Below are 15,742 nucleotides of genomic sequence, written 5' to 3'. Positions count from 1 at the left end.
TGTTAAGTTCAAGTAACTCTTATGTGTGACACCTAATAAGAAAGTTATTAACTTTCTGGCAGATCAGTGCTTAGTGTGCGATAGCGTTGCCGGAAATTGGGTGCAAACTAGATTAAAGAGAAACTGAATTCGCTCAAGCGTTGACTGCAATGAAGAAAGAAGAGACTACAGTTGCAGATGAAGTCACGTGGAATCTGAGAGTAGCATCAGTACTCAAGGTATGAACTCAAGTCCGTTGTACATGGAGGTCCGTTTGATGCATGGACGAATTCAAGATGGCGGAGAATATTTGACAATGTGAAATTTGTTGGAATTGTGTCAAATATTGTGTATAAGGTAGGTTACATATACATTAATAACTAGTTTCACACATCAGCCACCACTAGCTAGCTAGTATTGAAATTCAAAAGATCAACGCGTCCAAATTATCATACAGACACACACATATTTATATACTATATGCCATTTCATAGCAAGTAAATAGAAACTATATCGAAAAACTTCGTAGCTAGCTAGCTAGTCGATCTCTGCATATACGGATAATAACACAGTAGCACATCATCTCTCAGGTCCATCGTAAGTTAGTCATGAATGCATGGTTCATGAGCACGGCTCCATGGTCGAGGGAGAAGACTAGACGTACGGCCCGGCAGCGAGATCAGTTGCCGGCGCCCCAGAGGAAGGCGCCCATGGCGAAGCTGCGCTTCTGGTGGACGCTGCCGTGGACGGGGAGGCCGTAGTCGGAGAGGAGGCGGTCGAGCTGCCACTCGGGCATGGCCTCGTAGTTGGCCCTGGTGTACCTCGGGTAGTGCAGCGGCATCTGGAAGCGGCGCGCGCCCCCGCACCCGGCGCCCTGCTGCTCCCTGTCCCCGTACCTCGCCGCCGCCTGGCCCTCCCCGCCGCCGTTCGCCACCATCGTCTCCATGCACGTCCTACCTCGAGATCGGGCTAGGAGGCTTTGTAAGGGGTGGCGGTGATGTGGCTGCGTCGCCCTGCCGTCTTTGATCGAAGGTCTGAGCTCGCTGGGCAACGAAGCGGGCCGGGCGACCGCCTTTTATAGCGCCGGGCGGGAGCCGCGCGCCATGGGAAATATCAGACGGAGAGTTCGGTTGGTTTGTCACGAGGAATGCAGCTGAGCCAGCTATGACTCTGTGGCCCGTGTGGCCGGTGTGGAGACCCAGTACGTGTGCCAGTGTGTGTTCGACGGGCAGTTGGCAGGCGCACGGGCGGGCGTCCCACGCCCGTGCCTCGGCAGTTGACACCCGCGTATGCATGCATGTCAACGACGCCCTGCGCCGTCCGTTGCGAACTTGCGCGGGAAAAGGTGGCGGAAATGGCCAGCGCGGCATAGCAGGCCCGCCTTTTGGACTGGCGGCTGGGCGTGCTTGTTTAGTTGAGCCGGCCAGGCACGACTCGCTCTGGCTCGCACCAAATGATCGATCTGACGGGTGTTACGAGGGTTTACGGGCGTGGTGCGGGAGACCTTGCGTTTCTCGCCCATCTAGTGCTTGATCCAGCTTTCTTGTCGAGGACCTCTTTCTTGCGGATATTGTCGAGGACCTCTTTTTTGTAGGGACGGAAACGTGCAGTAACAACGTAGAGTACATGATCGAGCAGGTCGAGCGGCACTTGTTTCATGGCCCAACTAATCGTCATGCAGGGCTGTAGGCATGCATGGACCGGCTCGTATCAGGTGGATTGTAGGTGTAGCTGATGCCAATTTTGCGGGCTTTGCTACACCTACGAACGGATTATTACGTTCTTGACGTAATTGCTGATCTGGCAGCTTTTGATTTGTATTTGTTTGCCGCACGGGCCCACCCTAGAATCAGGGGGGCGGTAGTTTGATTGATGTTTTGGAAAGTTACGTAGGGTACGTGGCACCTCTTCGCAATTTTGCCGAGCCGTGAGAGAGAAACAAAACAGTGTATATCCGTTAGCCTAGTGACTACCCCATTCTTAGGAGCTCTTTTCTACGGAGGCACAAAAAATAATGACCGAGAGAGCTCAGATTACTTGTGTAAAATATTATCCAGAACCTACTTTGCGAAGATGCCGTCTCTCCAACCAGCGTACTGTGCGTACATTGCTCTGACCGATCGATGCAGATGAAACGATCATCGTAAGCGTTGAAAACTTTGAAAACTAACGTCCTTTCGTTGTACTACTGCTACTTCTGGTTGTGGAAAACAAGGGGGCGAAAGCAACGGAAAGGTCGAGAAAGGGCGCGCTGGTCTCCACATACGGCAGACGACACCAAACAAAACCTGAGCCGGCCAACCAAATCGGTTAGTCCTCCACAGGCTGACAGGCACGGCGAAGAACACACCGGCCAGCCAGCGACATGGTGCGTGAGCGCGCGACGGCCCGTGACACAACCGGCACCTTTGACGAGAAGGGAGGGCTGCTCAGGCGCCACGCAGAAAGGAGCGCACCGGTACCACGCCGTCGCAAGCGAGAACAGCTGCCTCGCGAGTCAGAAGCCTTCCTCGCCGATGGTTTCTCAACTAGAGGCGCGCGCGCACGGGAGAAAGGCAGCCCAGATGCTGAAACACTGGGAATATACCAAAGTAAGGGGACGTGGAGTATCTGCTCTCGAACTCAAATCAGTAAAAGCGAAAAAATAGTAAAAAAAATAATTTTGGAATTGTTTTGTGGTAAACTTTGACAAATGTTTTATATGCTTGTAAAATTTCAGCACGAAATGACATTTGTGGAAGTCGTGGCAAAAAAAAAACAAAAACAAAAATCAATGCTTCAAAAATGTTAGTTTCGAAAACATTTTGAAGTGCTGATTTTGTTTTTTTTTGCCACGACTTTCAGGAATATCATTTCGTGCTGAAATTTGGCGAGCATACAAAACATATTTCAAAGTTTATCCCCAAAAAATTTAAGATTTTTTTTGAGTTCTTTACTTTTTTTATTTTACCGTTCACCAAGGTGTGTATTTGAGCTCGGGATCATAATATGACTTTTGAAAGTAAAGCTGCTTCCTAATCAAGGCAAAAACAATGGGAGATGGTTTGTGCCACACAGGTGCGGGAACTCCGCACCATCTCTCGTGCTTTTCTTTTTTGAAATTTCAAATTTGGATATATTATATGTGTTGAATCAAAAGTTTAATTTATGTTTCATTTGCATATTTGGATTCCTTGCGATGGGGATTTGAAATAAAACCACTTTTGAATATGTTTTAACATGTTTTGAAAACTTCACTCAGTTTCATCTGCTAAAACTTAATAGGAACAAGCGGCAAATTCAACAAGTTTCAGGAGGTAAAACTTAAAACAACATAGAGAACTGCAAGAAATCAAACAAGTTTGCCAATCGCGAGACTATTAGGAGCCGGGCGCGACCGGGCAGGTGCGTGCCCCTGCAAAATTTTAAAACAACACGAATAACTGCAAGAAATCAAACGAGTTTGCCAATCACGAGACTATTAGGAGCCAGGCGCGACCGGGCAGGTGCGTCCCCCAGCAAATTTTCACAGGAACAACCTGTAGCCAACGTAGTTGCGAGGTCCCACAACTAGGAGCAAGTATGATAAAGCGTGATAAGCCTACCTACATGAAATTTTTGTTTATGTGAAGGACATGGACAAAGAATTATTTTTTGAAATGAATTCTAGTGCAAGAGTGAGTCTCTACACTAAACAAAGAGAAAATAGGAAGGAGAGAACGCGAAAAGAATGACTAACCTAATTTCTGTGATTAATAATGATGTCTCTTGATGCCATATCACTATCGTCTTCATGGCCACACCTGTGTCGACTATATTATTAGTCATGCTCTATGATGGTGTGTATCCACTGGTAAGGGGTGGATTTTGGTTTTAATGGTATATTGCAACTCGATGTAATTGGGATGTTTGTTTTTGGGAAGCACAACTGGAGAAATTCAATATGGACGACTTTGTAGCTAAATGACAGTTGACACATACAATTCGTCTAGTTACTTCTCATTAGTTTCCATAACACTGCTGCACTTCTTTCCGATAAAACATTATTGCAAAAATGTGCTAGGCCATGTTTAAAAGCAAAAAAGAAAGAATTTCCTTTGGGTACCATGGCTTCTAAGAAATTTTGGTTCTAAATACTCCAAAGAGTTTTGATCCAATTAATCTACTCAAAACATGTTGGAGTGTTACAAACTATGGTATTAGACGGCGGGATCCCCCCCCCCCCCCGGGGTAGGCCCACGATGAGGATAAGGCTCAACATGTCCTCATAGTCGAGCTAGACCATACCATGGCATTCATCTAACTGAACCGGTTGTGGGGCATTGAAGATAGACGTTACAAACGACACAATAAACCTTAGTTATACCACGACGTCATCAAGATCCTAGTAATGGCCGAATTTAACTACATCATTCTCTGTCGGATCTCATGAGATTCAATCGGTGATGGTCTTTGGTGAATCAATCCATACCTAATCATCATTCTTGTGTTTACATGTTTGATCCTTCCGATCTAGAACTCTCTCTATCCGTGATGCTTGTTACTCTGTTGCGTTGGTCATGGTCTAATTAAGCACAAGTTTTGCCTGGTCCGAGAGGAAGGGACAATGAAGGCGCCACGCCTTCATCTCGCTTTAGCGCTTGTAGTCATCGTTAGATGATTGATGAACATGCTTGTCATTTTTGTTATCTCTGATGTTCTCTGTATTGTTGTGATTGCTTATGAACAGATTGGAAGGTCGTATCAGAAGATGACTTTTTTTCCTCTGAGAAAAAATATGGCTTATTTTTAGTGGAACAATATGACTTATCCGTCTTTTAGTAGGAGTATTTTGTTAGGCAAATCCGTTTTTATATAATATAGTGTATTTTTAGAACAATATGACTTATCCGGCGGCAGTAACTATTTGACACCACGTCTTGCTGATGTCTTCGGCCCAAAGCCCAACTAGACGAGAAGTTGATCCGTCCTAGACTTCCCTATACTTCCCGTTTCGTTGGCCCAGAAAGCGCAAAGCCTCTCTTCCCCTCACCCCCCACAGATCGATCCCTCCCGGACAGAAACGCAGCAAGGCCGACTACCTTCCACCGCCGCTTCGACACTAGGGTTCAGCCGTTACATCGTCGGCGGGGCTTGGCCCGCCGCCGCCGGAGATGGGCGTCGCGGAGATTGCGAAGAAGGTCGACGCCCTCAAGGCCGAGCTCGCCGCCAAGTCGTCCCGCATCGCCGACCTGGAGGCCCGGGTCTCGCTCCTCGAAGCCGAGAACGCGCGCTTGAGGAAGGCCATGTCCGAGGGAGTTGCGATGAACCGTAGAGCCAAAAAGGGTCCAACCTTTGGTCGATTGGAGGAGGGTCTCGGCGGAAACAAGCAAAAGTCAGCCGACATCGCGGGCGGGCATCTGATGAATGATGTCATAGAGGTCAGCGACGGCGAGGAAGAGGGGATGGCTGTGGATGTCAACAGCGGGGAGGAGGGCGTTCCTCCGGTCCCGACTCCTAGCAAGTGTGCGGTGCGGGTGGTGACCGGCAAGAGGGGTGTTGCAGAGGAGATTAAGGACGCCGATGGAGGTGGTGGGCGAGACCATGGGAGCGTTCGCTGTGATGGCAATGTGATTCTGGACGACGATGATGTTTTGATCACGCCACGAGGCAAGAAGCGCACAGCGACACGGGTAATCAGTGACAGTGAGAGTGAGGATGAAGATGAGAATGGTCAAGGGCATGGAGATGGTGAGGTGGGTGTTAGAAGCAGCAGGAAATGTTTGTTGCGTGGAGTCAGTGACAGTGCGAGTGAGGATGGCAGTGAGGGTGTTCGTGTGGTTAATCAAAAACCTGTTTCACCTCTAGTTACGACAGGGGTCGAGAGTGAGGATGACGATGGTGAATTACATGAGATGGAGGGGCGTTCTACTCCGGCAACAAGGCGCTTCGCTCGGTTGGCTGAAGGTCAATCAAAGAGAATGCGACCTACACGTCGGAAACTTGAGTTTTTTGAACCCAAGAATCATGAAGAGAGCGAGGATGATTCAGAAGAGGATGATAATATGGAAAATTTTATAGTAGATGATTCAGATTGTTCAGAAAATTCTGCTGATTCTGTTGAAGAATCCTCTGCTGGACCAGAAGAGTCTGACGACGAGGAAACTTATAAAGAGCTTATGGATAGGATACGCGGCAAAAGGAATGCCAAGAATAAGGATTGGAAGATTGAGCCAGAGATGCTATCAGCATTTGATGAATACCCTGAACTTCGCCTGAAAGCTGTTTGTGCCCTCTATCGAAAGCAGACCCAGGAAGAACAGGCAGGAAAAGCTACTATCATGCACAACAAAAAAGGATTTAACCAGATAGACGCCCGAAGGTAATACCTACTACTAAGGGTAATTAATTTGTGTATATGCGTTGTGAGTACCCCTTTTCCTTGCACTTTAATCGACAGTTCTGCACACAGTTGTATCACCATTTATGTACTACAGTCTACATTTGCTATTTTGTCCTGACATCATTGGGACTGTTCATTGTCTGCATAGCATTTTGTTTGTATCATTGGGTTCATTTCTACACAGTTGTATGACAGCTTGGCCTTGTCCTCAACAAGAACTTTAATCTAGACATTCCTGTATAGTAAATATTTTGTCTTTACTCTTTAAGGGAAGAAGAGATTTTCTATCATTGGGTTGACAGATACTGCATTGACTTGACCATGTGTTGTACTGATCTTGATGTTCAGTTCTATTTGTAAAGTACCTCTCTTTTCCATGTATAATGCAGGGCTTCTCAGACTAATAGGTGTAGTTTTATTTGCAAAATACCTCTTTCCTGTGTAGAAATCTAGGCCACATGGGTGTAGGTTTAACTGTCAACATGTCAAGCTCAGTTTTTAGGTACCGTTCGTTCTGATGCTCAAGTTTAGCTTTTGTTCTATTTGGTTATGCTGTTATGGCATCATAAACACATAACACAATTTTGTTTGCCACGTATGAATAAGTAACACACACCACTAGCATAGGTAATATTTTCTTTTGCTTTCATTTTTCAGCATATTACTTTTCAGTCATTGAGGAAGAGATCAAGAACTAGCATTGAAGTTGGGGTTTCTGTTTGTCTTACCCTGCAAGTTGTTTTCTGTGTTTAGGGGTTCTAACATAGCGCAGTTTCTTCTGGATGGTGATGCTGCTGGGCCGCTTAAGAAGACTGCACAAGACTTGGAAAATTACGATCGGTATGCTCTTGAGTTCTGTCACAAGATGGCTTTACGTTACTCGAAGCAGTTGTTTGCAATATATCAGAATAAGGAGGACCCCTACTTTCCATGACTCTGGTGTCAGTTATCACTTACTTCATATGTTGACCTTTCTGTGACCCTTGTACCTCCCCAATCAGTCAGTCAGAGTCTTTTGTATATATGGGTTTAGTTTTGTGTCTTAAGTAATCTGTAGTTAGGGCATGCTAAAGTTAGTTTATCACTAGGATGCACGCTGTTAAGTGAAGCACGTGTCTGACAGGGTCTATGTTGTTTAGCTGAACTGCTTGTGCTCCCTGTAATATCCATGCATAGTAAATCTATCTCTATCCTTGAAATGTTACCCAAGGAGTTGTTCTGCATTGTTCAATTGCTTTTTTCATGGAGTCAGAATGTCACTATTTCTCTCCTGCGCGTGCGCTTCAATAATGAATGGAAGGTTGGCACAAAGTGGAAATTGTGCGGCTTCAACATACACTTTGAATTTCCGGATCACATTCTTCATGCCTCTTCCGCAGCAGTTCTTCTCAAAGAGATTTGTTCATTTGTATCACCTGAAGCCACAAGAGCTTGACGATCGGGTCGAAGCACTCTGCTTAGGCAATCACGTGGAGAACTTAGATTGATACAGGAACTATTCTGTTTATGATTTAGCTGAATAGTCACTATATACTCTTCTAATATGTATTCACTATAATAAGATATATCAACGAAGACAAGATGTAGGGATCATCTTACCCACCTCGGTGACCTGAACGTGAGTAAATTTGTCGTTCATGTTTCCTTAGCTGTTGCGAGCTTTATTGGCGAGATCATTGTGTCACCCCTTAATCTACGATTTCCACTATGTATCCACTATGTATACTCTTGTGTATCAACGCTTAGGTTAACTTTTCTTGATGAAAACTGTCAAGGTTTTGTGTGTATCATAGCATAATATGAAATCTCACCCTTTCAGTGTTGCAGCTTCTCCTACAACTCAAATACATGAGAAATAATGGGAAATTAAAATGTATCGTCTTCCTTCCACTTTTTGCTTGGGAAGGTCTCCAACCCTAATTCATTTCAAGACTTTGGAGCTAATAACTCATTGAACACTTGTTAAACCATCAGTCCCTCTAATTATTTTCATCAGCGCCAAAACCCACTTAGGAGCTTAGATGTCTTTTACGGCGCTCACAACTGGTCTTTGAAGATGCCCTGCAAGCGTCAACTGCTGAAAGCGCTCATTGATGCCTACGCGTCCCGCGGAGAGGGCGTGGAAGATGGGAGGGTGCTGTTTGATGCGTTGGGGAGTGGACGTACTGCCGCGTCGTGGAAGTTGGTGATTGCTGGGTATAACAATGATTCAGGTGAGATATCGCTGACTAAATGACTTCTATAACGGCCATCTATTATCTTTACTGCTCTACTCTGAACCATTTTGTAACAGTTATCAGCGTTTGAGTAATCTGGACAAACAATATCTTTGTTGTGGATGTTCTGTGTGTATATGGCGTGATAAAATCAAATCTATACTTCATTGTTGTAATACATGTACATTATATTGATATTTCTAGATTCGTTATGAAATATGCTTTGGTAACACCTGTTAATTTCCAACTCAAAACTAATGCCATGGTGTTACCTCTAGAACTGTGTGAATGCCTCAGACGACACCAGGGGTTTCTAAAGTCTAAGATGCGGATCACTTCTGTTTTCATTTTATTTGGCACCCTTTGAGTTGCTGGCTAGTTTGGAGTTAGTATTAGCTGATTATCTTACAACGGTAATAGATAACAGGTGACAGTAGAAGTAGCAAATATGTTATTGTACCATTTTCCTGTTGTTATGTCCTAGCACAATGTTAGACGAAACATCATATGATATGTTTGTCAATTTTTCCTATGGTATTCACATAATGGATTTCCTGCCAAGCACAGATTTTTTCGTAGCCCATCATCTGCTGTTTCTATATTGCAGGTTAGCATTGAACTGAGCACATTTACATGCTTTGCACTACATGCATGTGCTTGTACGGCCAACTTATATATCAGACATCAGCTTTCATCTACTGTCCATAAAGAAAGCTCTCACTGCGAACCTTGCTGCTGCCAATGCTCTGATCAACTTGTACTGCAGTTTTTTAGGTTGACTTGTACTTCAGTTGTGCACATCTTTTGGGTGCAAAGGCCTTTTGATGAAATTCCTGAGAAGTTTTTTTCACCTGGGATACCATGATTGCTGGGTATAACCAATGCAATCGAAAATGCATAGGAGCTCTCGGGTGCTACGCCCCCCTATATTCAAAAATAATTTAGTAATTCAAAAAAAGTCAAAAAATCCAGAAACTTTTTATGGAATCAAACATGACCAAGTATTGCACTCGTACAAAAAGATTAAACAGGGAATGACTATTATTGTATCCGGAATTAAAGATTTCCCATAAAATGCTAGATACAAGTACTATTCATGCTATACTGTCGTCATAAATTTGTCTTTTTTGCCCTGAAGTTACCGAGAATCATTCATTGGCCAAATTTTTTATATGAGTACAATACCTAGTCATATTTGGTTCAAAAATATATCCAGGATTTTTTGACGTTTTTTTAAATTATTAAATTATTTTTGAATATAGGGGGGTGGAGCACCCGAGTGCTCCTAATCCGCTTCCCAATGCAATCCCCTATTGCCCTTGCAGCTACTTTCTCATGAACCTTAAGCCAAATTGCTTCACCCTGACTAGCATTACATCTGCCTGTGCTGGTATTGCAGCTCTGAGACTTGGGAAGCAGGTCCATGGCACTTTCCTTCAGAGAACCTATGACAAGGGCCTACAAACGAGCAATACCCTTGTGAACATGTACTCCAATTCTGGGCGCATAACAGATGTGAAGGTTTTCAACAGGATGAGTTGCAAAGACAAATTGTCTGGACATCAATGATTGTTCCTTGATACGTGCTGGGTTCATCCTGACCATGCTGTGTTCTTGGTCCTGACAAGTGCTTGCAACCATGCTGGTTTAGTAGATGAAGTATGGAGCTTCTTCAGGTCAATGACATTTGAATATAATTTGCAGCCTAAGAAATATGTTTACGTGTGTGTCATCGATCTCCTTGCTCGTGCAGGGACGCTGAGACATACATTTGATCCTATTGATAAAATGCAATTTGCTCCTGATGAATCTTTTTGGGGAGCATTAGTTGCCTGCAAGATGCACAGGAATGTGGAGCTGGGCAGATTGGTTGCAAGGAAGATCATCGAGGTCAATCCTGATGGAGCAAAGAATCACGTCCTACTTGATATGCTGCAGGTAGCAAATGGGGTGAGTATGGTGTCACGAGGAGGCTACTGAGAGGCATAGGGAGCTGGAAGGTGGCTGGAGTGGGCTGGATAGATGTAACCTATATGATCTACTCCCTCCATTCCAAAATAGATGACCCAACTTTGTATTAAAGTTAGTATAAAGTTGAATCATCTATTTTGGAACAGAGGGAGTATAACTTTAACACAGCTGACAGTAGCAGCCATCAGCCCATCAATTTAGTTTGGCAGATGAGGTATTGAAGATCTTGGCTCTACGGATGCATGACATTGGAACTGATTTCATTCATGATGTTTTCAGATTTACATGGTCAAGTTGTGCCTGGATGATTCATTAGTTGGAGCAAAACACTAGCAGAGATGGGATGCTGATGGATATAGTACATGTTCAGAACCAAGCTACTCTGAACTCAATTAAAGATTATCTAGCACAAGTATATTTCAGCTTAAGCAAAAAATTGAAGTGCTTACAGTAAGAAACACATAGAAAGATATTGTTCAACAGTTTCCTTTAAGTTTTTATGATTTCCTCATTTGCACCTGGGCAGTTAGCACAATGGGGTCCGCATTTGGCCTTCTCATTTTGCTACAAGATTCAAGTATTAATGCTGGAGCAAAAAAAGTCAAGGACAAGTGAACTGGTTATATTTATTTACTGAACTTATTCAGGTTATCCTGAAGTGCCATCGGAATTGATATCAGCTGTATCATTCAATATTGGTTGATTGCTTTGATCGTTATAATAATCAGTATAATCTGGAAGAAAGCAGCACTTGCTCCATTGCCACACTTCTCAAATGGCTGGTGGTCGCATGGATACCGCGGCGATGCATTGTTCAGTAAGTATGGTTGCTCTAGCAACATTCTGAATTTGAAGTCCCATTTTTTGTTCTCTGTGTTTGGCACTACTCTTCTAGGCTATTTAAAATGCTCTCATCACTTAATCATATTATAATTCTGGGCATGCATAAAAGATCTGCATTTATCAAGTGGAGGAACTGACTAATACATAACGAGCATGCTAACATTAACATATCCTTCTTATTTTGGTACATTCACAAGTTTTCTCAATGGTCCAACAAAGTTAGTCATACCACTCCAATAGCACAGAATGGTATTAAGTGAAGTTCTGCACATTGTGCACACCTTAAAAGCAATCTATAAGATCTTAAATGTTGTACTGTATTACGAACATATGTTATGTTGCGAGCAAGAGCCAGCAACGTCTTATGTTCACAATATAGACTTCACTACTTTGTATCAGCAAACCCTTCATTTCCTGCCAGCCTCAAGTACTTGTCCTTACGGGTGAGTGTGGTGGATCGAAACCCAAGAGTCCTACCAATCTCACCTTGCACCAGATTGGCCACCTCTTTGCTCTCGCATCTCTTCCCTTGGATCACCATCCTTGTTGGCATCTTGTCCATGAACTGAACATCATACGCTGGGCGTGGGTTCATGAAGTAGTAGAAGTGGTCTAGATACTTGAAATTGCCGGTGGAGGTGCCGTGGAACATGCCGGACCAGTTCACCAGTGCCACTGGGTAGACCTCATCAACGAGCTCGACAAACAGAGGGCTGAAGCGGAGCAGGTAGGGCTCCCGGCATGTGGTCCCCTCAGGGCAGACCACCAGGTCCCCCTGCCTCAGTGACTGCTCCATCCTCCTCCGGTCCTCATCTCTGTTTCGGGTCAGCCGGACAGTCCCGATTGGTGATAGGAGCTCACTTACACGGCTGACACTGTATGTGACGGTTGACACCTGCTTGTTCAGCATTGCCGAGATGTACACCGGGTCGAGAAGTGTGCGGTGGTTGCACACGTAAAGGTGGCCCTGTGGGCTGGGCTGGGCATGTGGTTCATCGCAGCCCACTTGACCACTGTGGACTGGTGAGTTGATGACCCGGGTCGTTACTCCTATTACAGCCCCGATTGCGACGGAGATAGAATATGGTAGTTTCACAAAGATTAGTGTTCGGAGCACGGTGAGAGGGAGGGAAAGTGGGAGCCACATGAACATGGCTAGGGTGGCCTGAGGGGTAGGCCTAAAGGCTAGCCTGCCATCATGGAAGATCAAGGGTCTTGGGTACTGGTCCCTTGTCAAGGGTGACCATTTTCTCTTATCTTCTCGTGTCACCAAGTGTACTTCCTGCAAATGAGAAGCAAAACTATATTAGATTTCACTACCCAATGGCTTGTACGCTTTACCTATTCACCCTGTAAACAACAGTTTGCAAACTGAAGTACACCAAAGTACAAATCGACAAAGCTGAAGAAACTTTCTCAATGTAGAAGGTAAATTGTAAAATGAACTCTGTGAACTACTATAATTTTTACCTGAGCCTGTAGAGTCCAGAATTCTATAAGCAAACTTGCAAACAACAGAAGGTAATCTTTTGTGATTTCTAACTTCTTTTTGTAGATTATGAGTAGTCACGATTTACTGTTTTACGAGCTATGTGTCTCTTTACCAAGGGACCATACATAAGACTAATCCTTTCATTCTGGAATATTCTAATACTGCCCCTAAATTTTCATAGAAGTTTTCTTCCTGCACAATCTTTTTTGTTTTGTTTTTTTGCATATCTCATGTATAGCTCGTTAGAATTAATTGTACCGAAAGTGAACACAGAGTTATCTTCTTCCAAACAACAAGTATCAAGTAACTAGTTTTTCAATTTTCACTAGTGAGGAAGCCATTTCTAAATAACTTGCACAAGGTGATCATTTTGACCTAATCAAGTTAGGGTAAACTAAGGTAAAGTAATTTATCAAATAAATCTGCGTGGCCTCATTCCTGTCTTTCTCTTCCTGGTCTCAAGCTTGTGAGAGATAAGTGCATTAAGCCTTGCATACATTGTCTTGTGATGAGCAAGCCGGAATCTGCCAGCGGATGGCCAGTGAGCTAAAAAAACGAAAGAGTGGTTACATTTTTCATATCCTCTCCTCTTATAGATAGGACGAACCAAGAAGAAAGTTTTTTGATCCCAAATGGTCCAAGGGAGCGGAAAGAGAGGGATTCGAACCCTCGGTACAAAAAAAATTGTACAGCGGATTAGCAATCCGCCGCTTTACTCCACTCAGCTATCTCTCCACTTTCGATACAACTAAAAAAAACTGCTTACTTATCCCATGATATGGGGCAAAATTTAGGAATCTGCTTATGTAATAGAGCCGATCCACTAAGGGATTAAGCAGCGGTGTAGTATCAGATCCCAAAGATAGTAAGTTCTTTTTTCAACCTTGACATGAGCTTAGCTAATTGCAAAGCTATTGTTAACAAGACATACATAGTATTCTTATAGTATATTTTTAATTATATTTAACATTTCCAAGCACAAATTCTCCATCTCAACACATCATACCTCTGTACCTTTTCATGGGGCTTTCAACTACCACTAGTGGGATTCAAATGTCTACCTAACTTGTGTGAGTAAGATGTTCCAAAGATGCCAGGAGGCTAGCTACATCGAGTTAAATGAGACAAGAACTGCACAGCTATATGGAGTTAAATAAGACAAGAACTGCGTGGATACATATGTCTAACATCTGTGATAGTCATGCTTAGCTGCATGGTACGTGATTTTGAGCCTGTTCGATGTGAACGACTAACCTTTGGCTCATATTATTCTTAGGTGCTTGATTTTTATATATCATCCATGAGGCAAGCTAGCCTTGCTAGTTTCAGGCTTTCAGTTACATATAGTTGCAGACTTGCATGTATACTATGTGTGCATATGCTGGGTATATGTATTTAGAGATCTCATGTATTTATGACTGATTTCGGAAAAACTAAAACTTGTAAAGAGTAACACACATATGTTCAGTACGATGTACAACATACATAACTTAACGGCAAATAACAACAATGAAACACATTTTAGATTAGAAGTGATACTAGTTCACCTTAATTATGATCGTTTCAAAGAACACCCATAGTGTTCAACTAATATAATCAATTAATACTTGAATGGACTAATTGGCTCAAAAGTTGCAGCAGAAAAGTATGACACGGAAGAACAAAAAAGGAGAGGGGTAAAATACATGATGCAGCATTGCAGTGTATTTCAAAAAGATAAAAATAATATCCATTCATAGAATCTAACCTTGCACCGAGAGAAAAGCTGGTGATGATCATAGTCAAAATAGCTTGAGCTGCTTCCAAACCCTATCATCTCGTTTTGGTCGAACTTTGCCTGCCCTAGCCTTGCTTCACTCTCATTTCCCAATAAACCAACATAACGCCCTCTTATCATCTTCACCTCCCTTCCCACAACCACTTCAAATCCTGTATACTCCTTAAGAAATGCTTCTGCCATAACCCTAGGGATCAACCTACAAACCCCTGCCACCCTCTTTACCCCTCTCACCACCTCAAGTCCTTCCCTCCCCACATCCTCTAGGAAATACTTGGGCAAAGTGGCCTGTGCAACCCTAACCACCTTCTCCTCCCTTAACCCCACGAAGCACACCATGACCATGATCTTTGTTTCTACTTCTTGTGTCAGGCAACATAGCAAAGGGTAGAGGCATAGTAGGATGAAACCTCTTAGGAAACTACCTGCCTCTATTGCAATAAGCATGAAATAAGGGAAGGTAGATGTAGACCTCAGGAGACCTCCTTCAACATCTAGGACTAGAGTTTTGTTCCGGAGGTGTTCATCATCTTGTGGCACTCTCAAGCATGTCTGGATGATCTTAGGACAGGTAGATATGCCGCTCGAGCTTTGCAGGTGATGATACTGGCCTAGCGGATTCCCTAACCTTCGGCGAAGTAAGCGGTAGAAGGCAAGGAGAGATTTGGAGAAGGGCTTTAAAGCCATGTGTGCACCTTGAACCCCAAAGAATTATTGCCTCCTGTGTTGGTTCAATCTAGTTTATTTGATGCAGGTTGTAAGGTGCAACTATAAGAGGTGTCGTATATATATGCAGGTAAAGCTTAGGTGCTTAGATGGTGAAATGATTGTATACAATTATTGCAAGAGAAACAAGGTTTGATCCCAAATTAGGTCACAAGCTCTGACTTGGCTTAACACTCTTAATTTTGTTGCTTGACAACACTGTCAAAATGGACCAGGATTACTTGAGCTTTACACAGAAGTTAAGGACATTGATTTGCCAACGATAGTAAGCGTAAATATGTGTGTTTACCACCCACCCTGTTTAGGATAAGAAAAATTATGAATCTGTTGACTAAGATTTTTCACCGGAATGCCACATGTTAAGGTCACTCTCTTTG

The 15,742-nt window shown here is 43.6% G+C and overlaps 3 protein-coding genes and 1 non-coding gene across 4 annotated transcripts; 1 reads left to right on the top strand and 3 right to left on the bottom strand.

Annotated features, from left to right (window-relative positions):
* Window positions 1-303: 303 nt before the first annotated feature.
* Window positions 304-1,022, bottom strand: LOC119267596. Its single transcript, XM_037549012.1, has one exon. The coding sequence runs from the start codon at window positions 923-925 to the stop codon at window positions 659-661; it is 267 nt and encodes an 88-aa protein (XP_037404909.1). The 5' UTR covers window positions 926-1,022; the 3' UTR covers window positions 304-658.
* Window positions 1,023-4,985: 3,963 nt separating this feature from the next.
* Window positions 4,986-7,559, top strand: LOC119267595. Its single transcript, XM_037549011.1, has 2 exons — window positions 4,986-6,319; window positions 7,094-7,559. The coding sequence occupies exons 1-2, from the start codon at window positions 5,112-5,114 to the stop codon at window positions 7,272-7,274; spliced, it is 1,389 nt and encodes a 462-aa protein (XP_037404908.1). The 5' UTR covers window positions 4,986-5,111; the 3' UTR covers window positions 7,275-7,559.
* A 3,961-nt stretch (window positions 7,560-11,520) lies between these two features.
* Window positions 11,521-15,380, bottom strand: LOC119267594 (probable glycerol-3-phosphate acyltransferase 3). Its single transcript, XM_037549009.1, has 2 exons — window positions 14,610-15,380; window positions 11,521-12,652 (listed from the first exon to the last, which is right to left on the bottom strand). Exons 1-2 carry the CDS (start codon window positions 15,324-15,326, stop codon window positions 11,756-11,758), a joined length of 1,614 nt encoding a protein of 537 aa, XP_037404906.1. The 5' UTR covers window positions 15,327-15,380; the 3' UTR covers window positions 11,521-11,755.
* On the bottom strand, window positions 13,509-13,597 carry TRNAS-GCU. Its single transcript has one exon. It is a non-coding gene; the product is annotated as a tRNA-Ser (tRNA).
* Window positions 15,381-15,742: the final 362 nt, after the last annotated feature.

Source organism: Triticum dicoccoides, chromosome 3A (assembly GCF_002162155.2).
Source record: "Triticum dicoccoides isolate Atlit2015 ecotype Zavitan chromosome 3A, WEW_v2.0, whole genome shotgun sequence".
Classification (NCBI taxonomy): Eukaryota; Viridiplantae; Streptophyta; class Magnoliopsida; order Poales; family Poaceae; genus Triticum; species Triticum dicoccoides.
Note: the sequence above shows the minus strand (reverse complement) of the source record. Positions and strands in the feature narration are given on the sequence as shown.

Coding starts and splice junctions, on each gene's coding strand:
- LOC119267595 (XM_037549011.1), top strand. CDS start 5,112: ATGGGCGTCGCGGAGATTGCGAAGAAGGTCGACGCCCTCAAGGCCGAG. Junction 6,320..7,093: donor AACCAGATAGACGCCCGAAG/GTAATACCTACT, acceptor TTCTGTGTTTAG/GGGTTCTAACATAGCGCAGT.
- LOC119267594 (XM_037549009.1), bottom strand. CDS start 15,326: ATGGCTTTAAAGCCCTTCTCCAAATCTCTCCTTGCCTTCTACCGCTTA. Junction 12,653..14,609: donor AGCTTTTCTCTCGGTGCAAG/GTTAGATTCTAT, acceptor TCTCATTTGCAG/GAAGTACACTTGGTGACACG.
- LOC119267596 (XM_037549012.1), bottom strand. CDS start 925: ATGGAGACGATGGTGGCGAACGGCGGCGGGGAGGGCCAGGCGGCGGCG.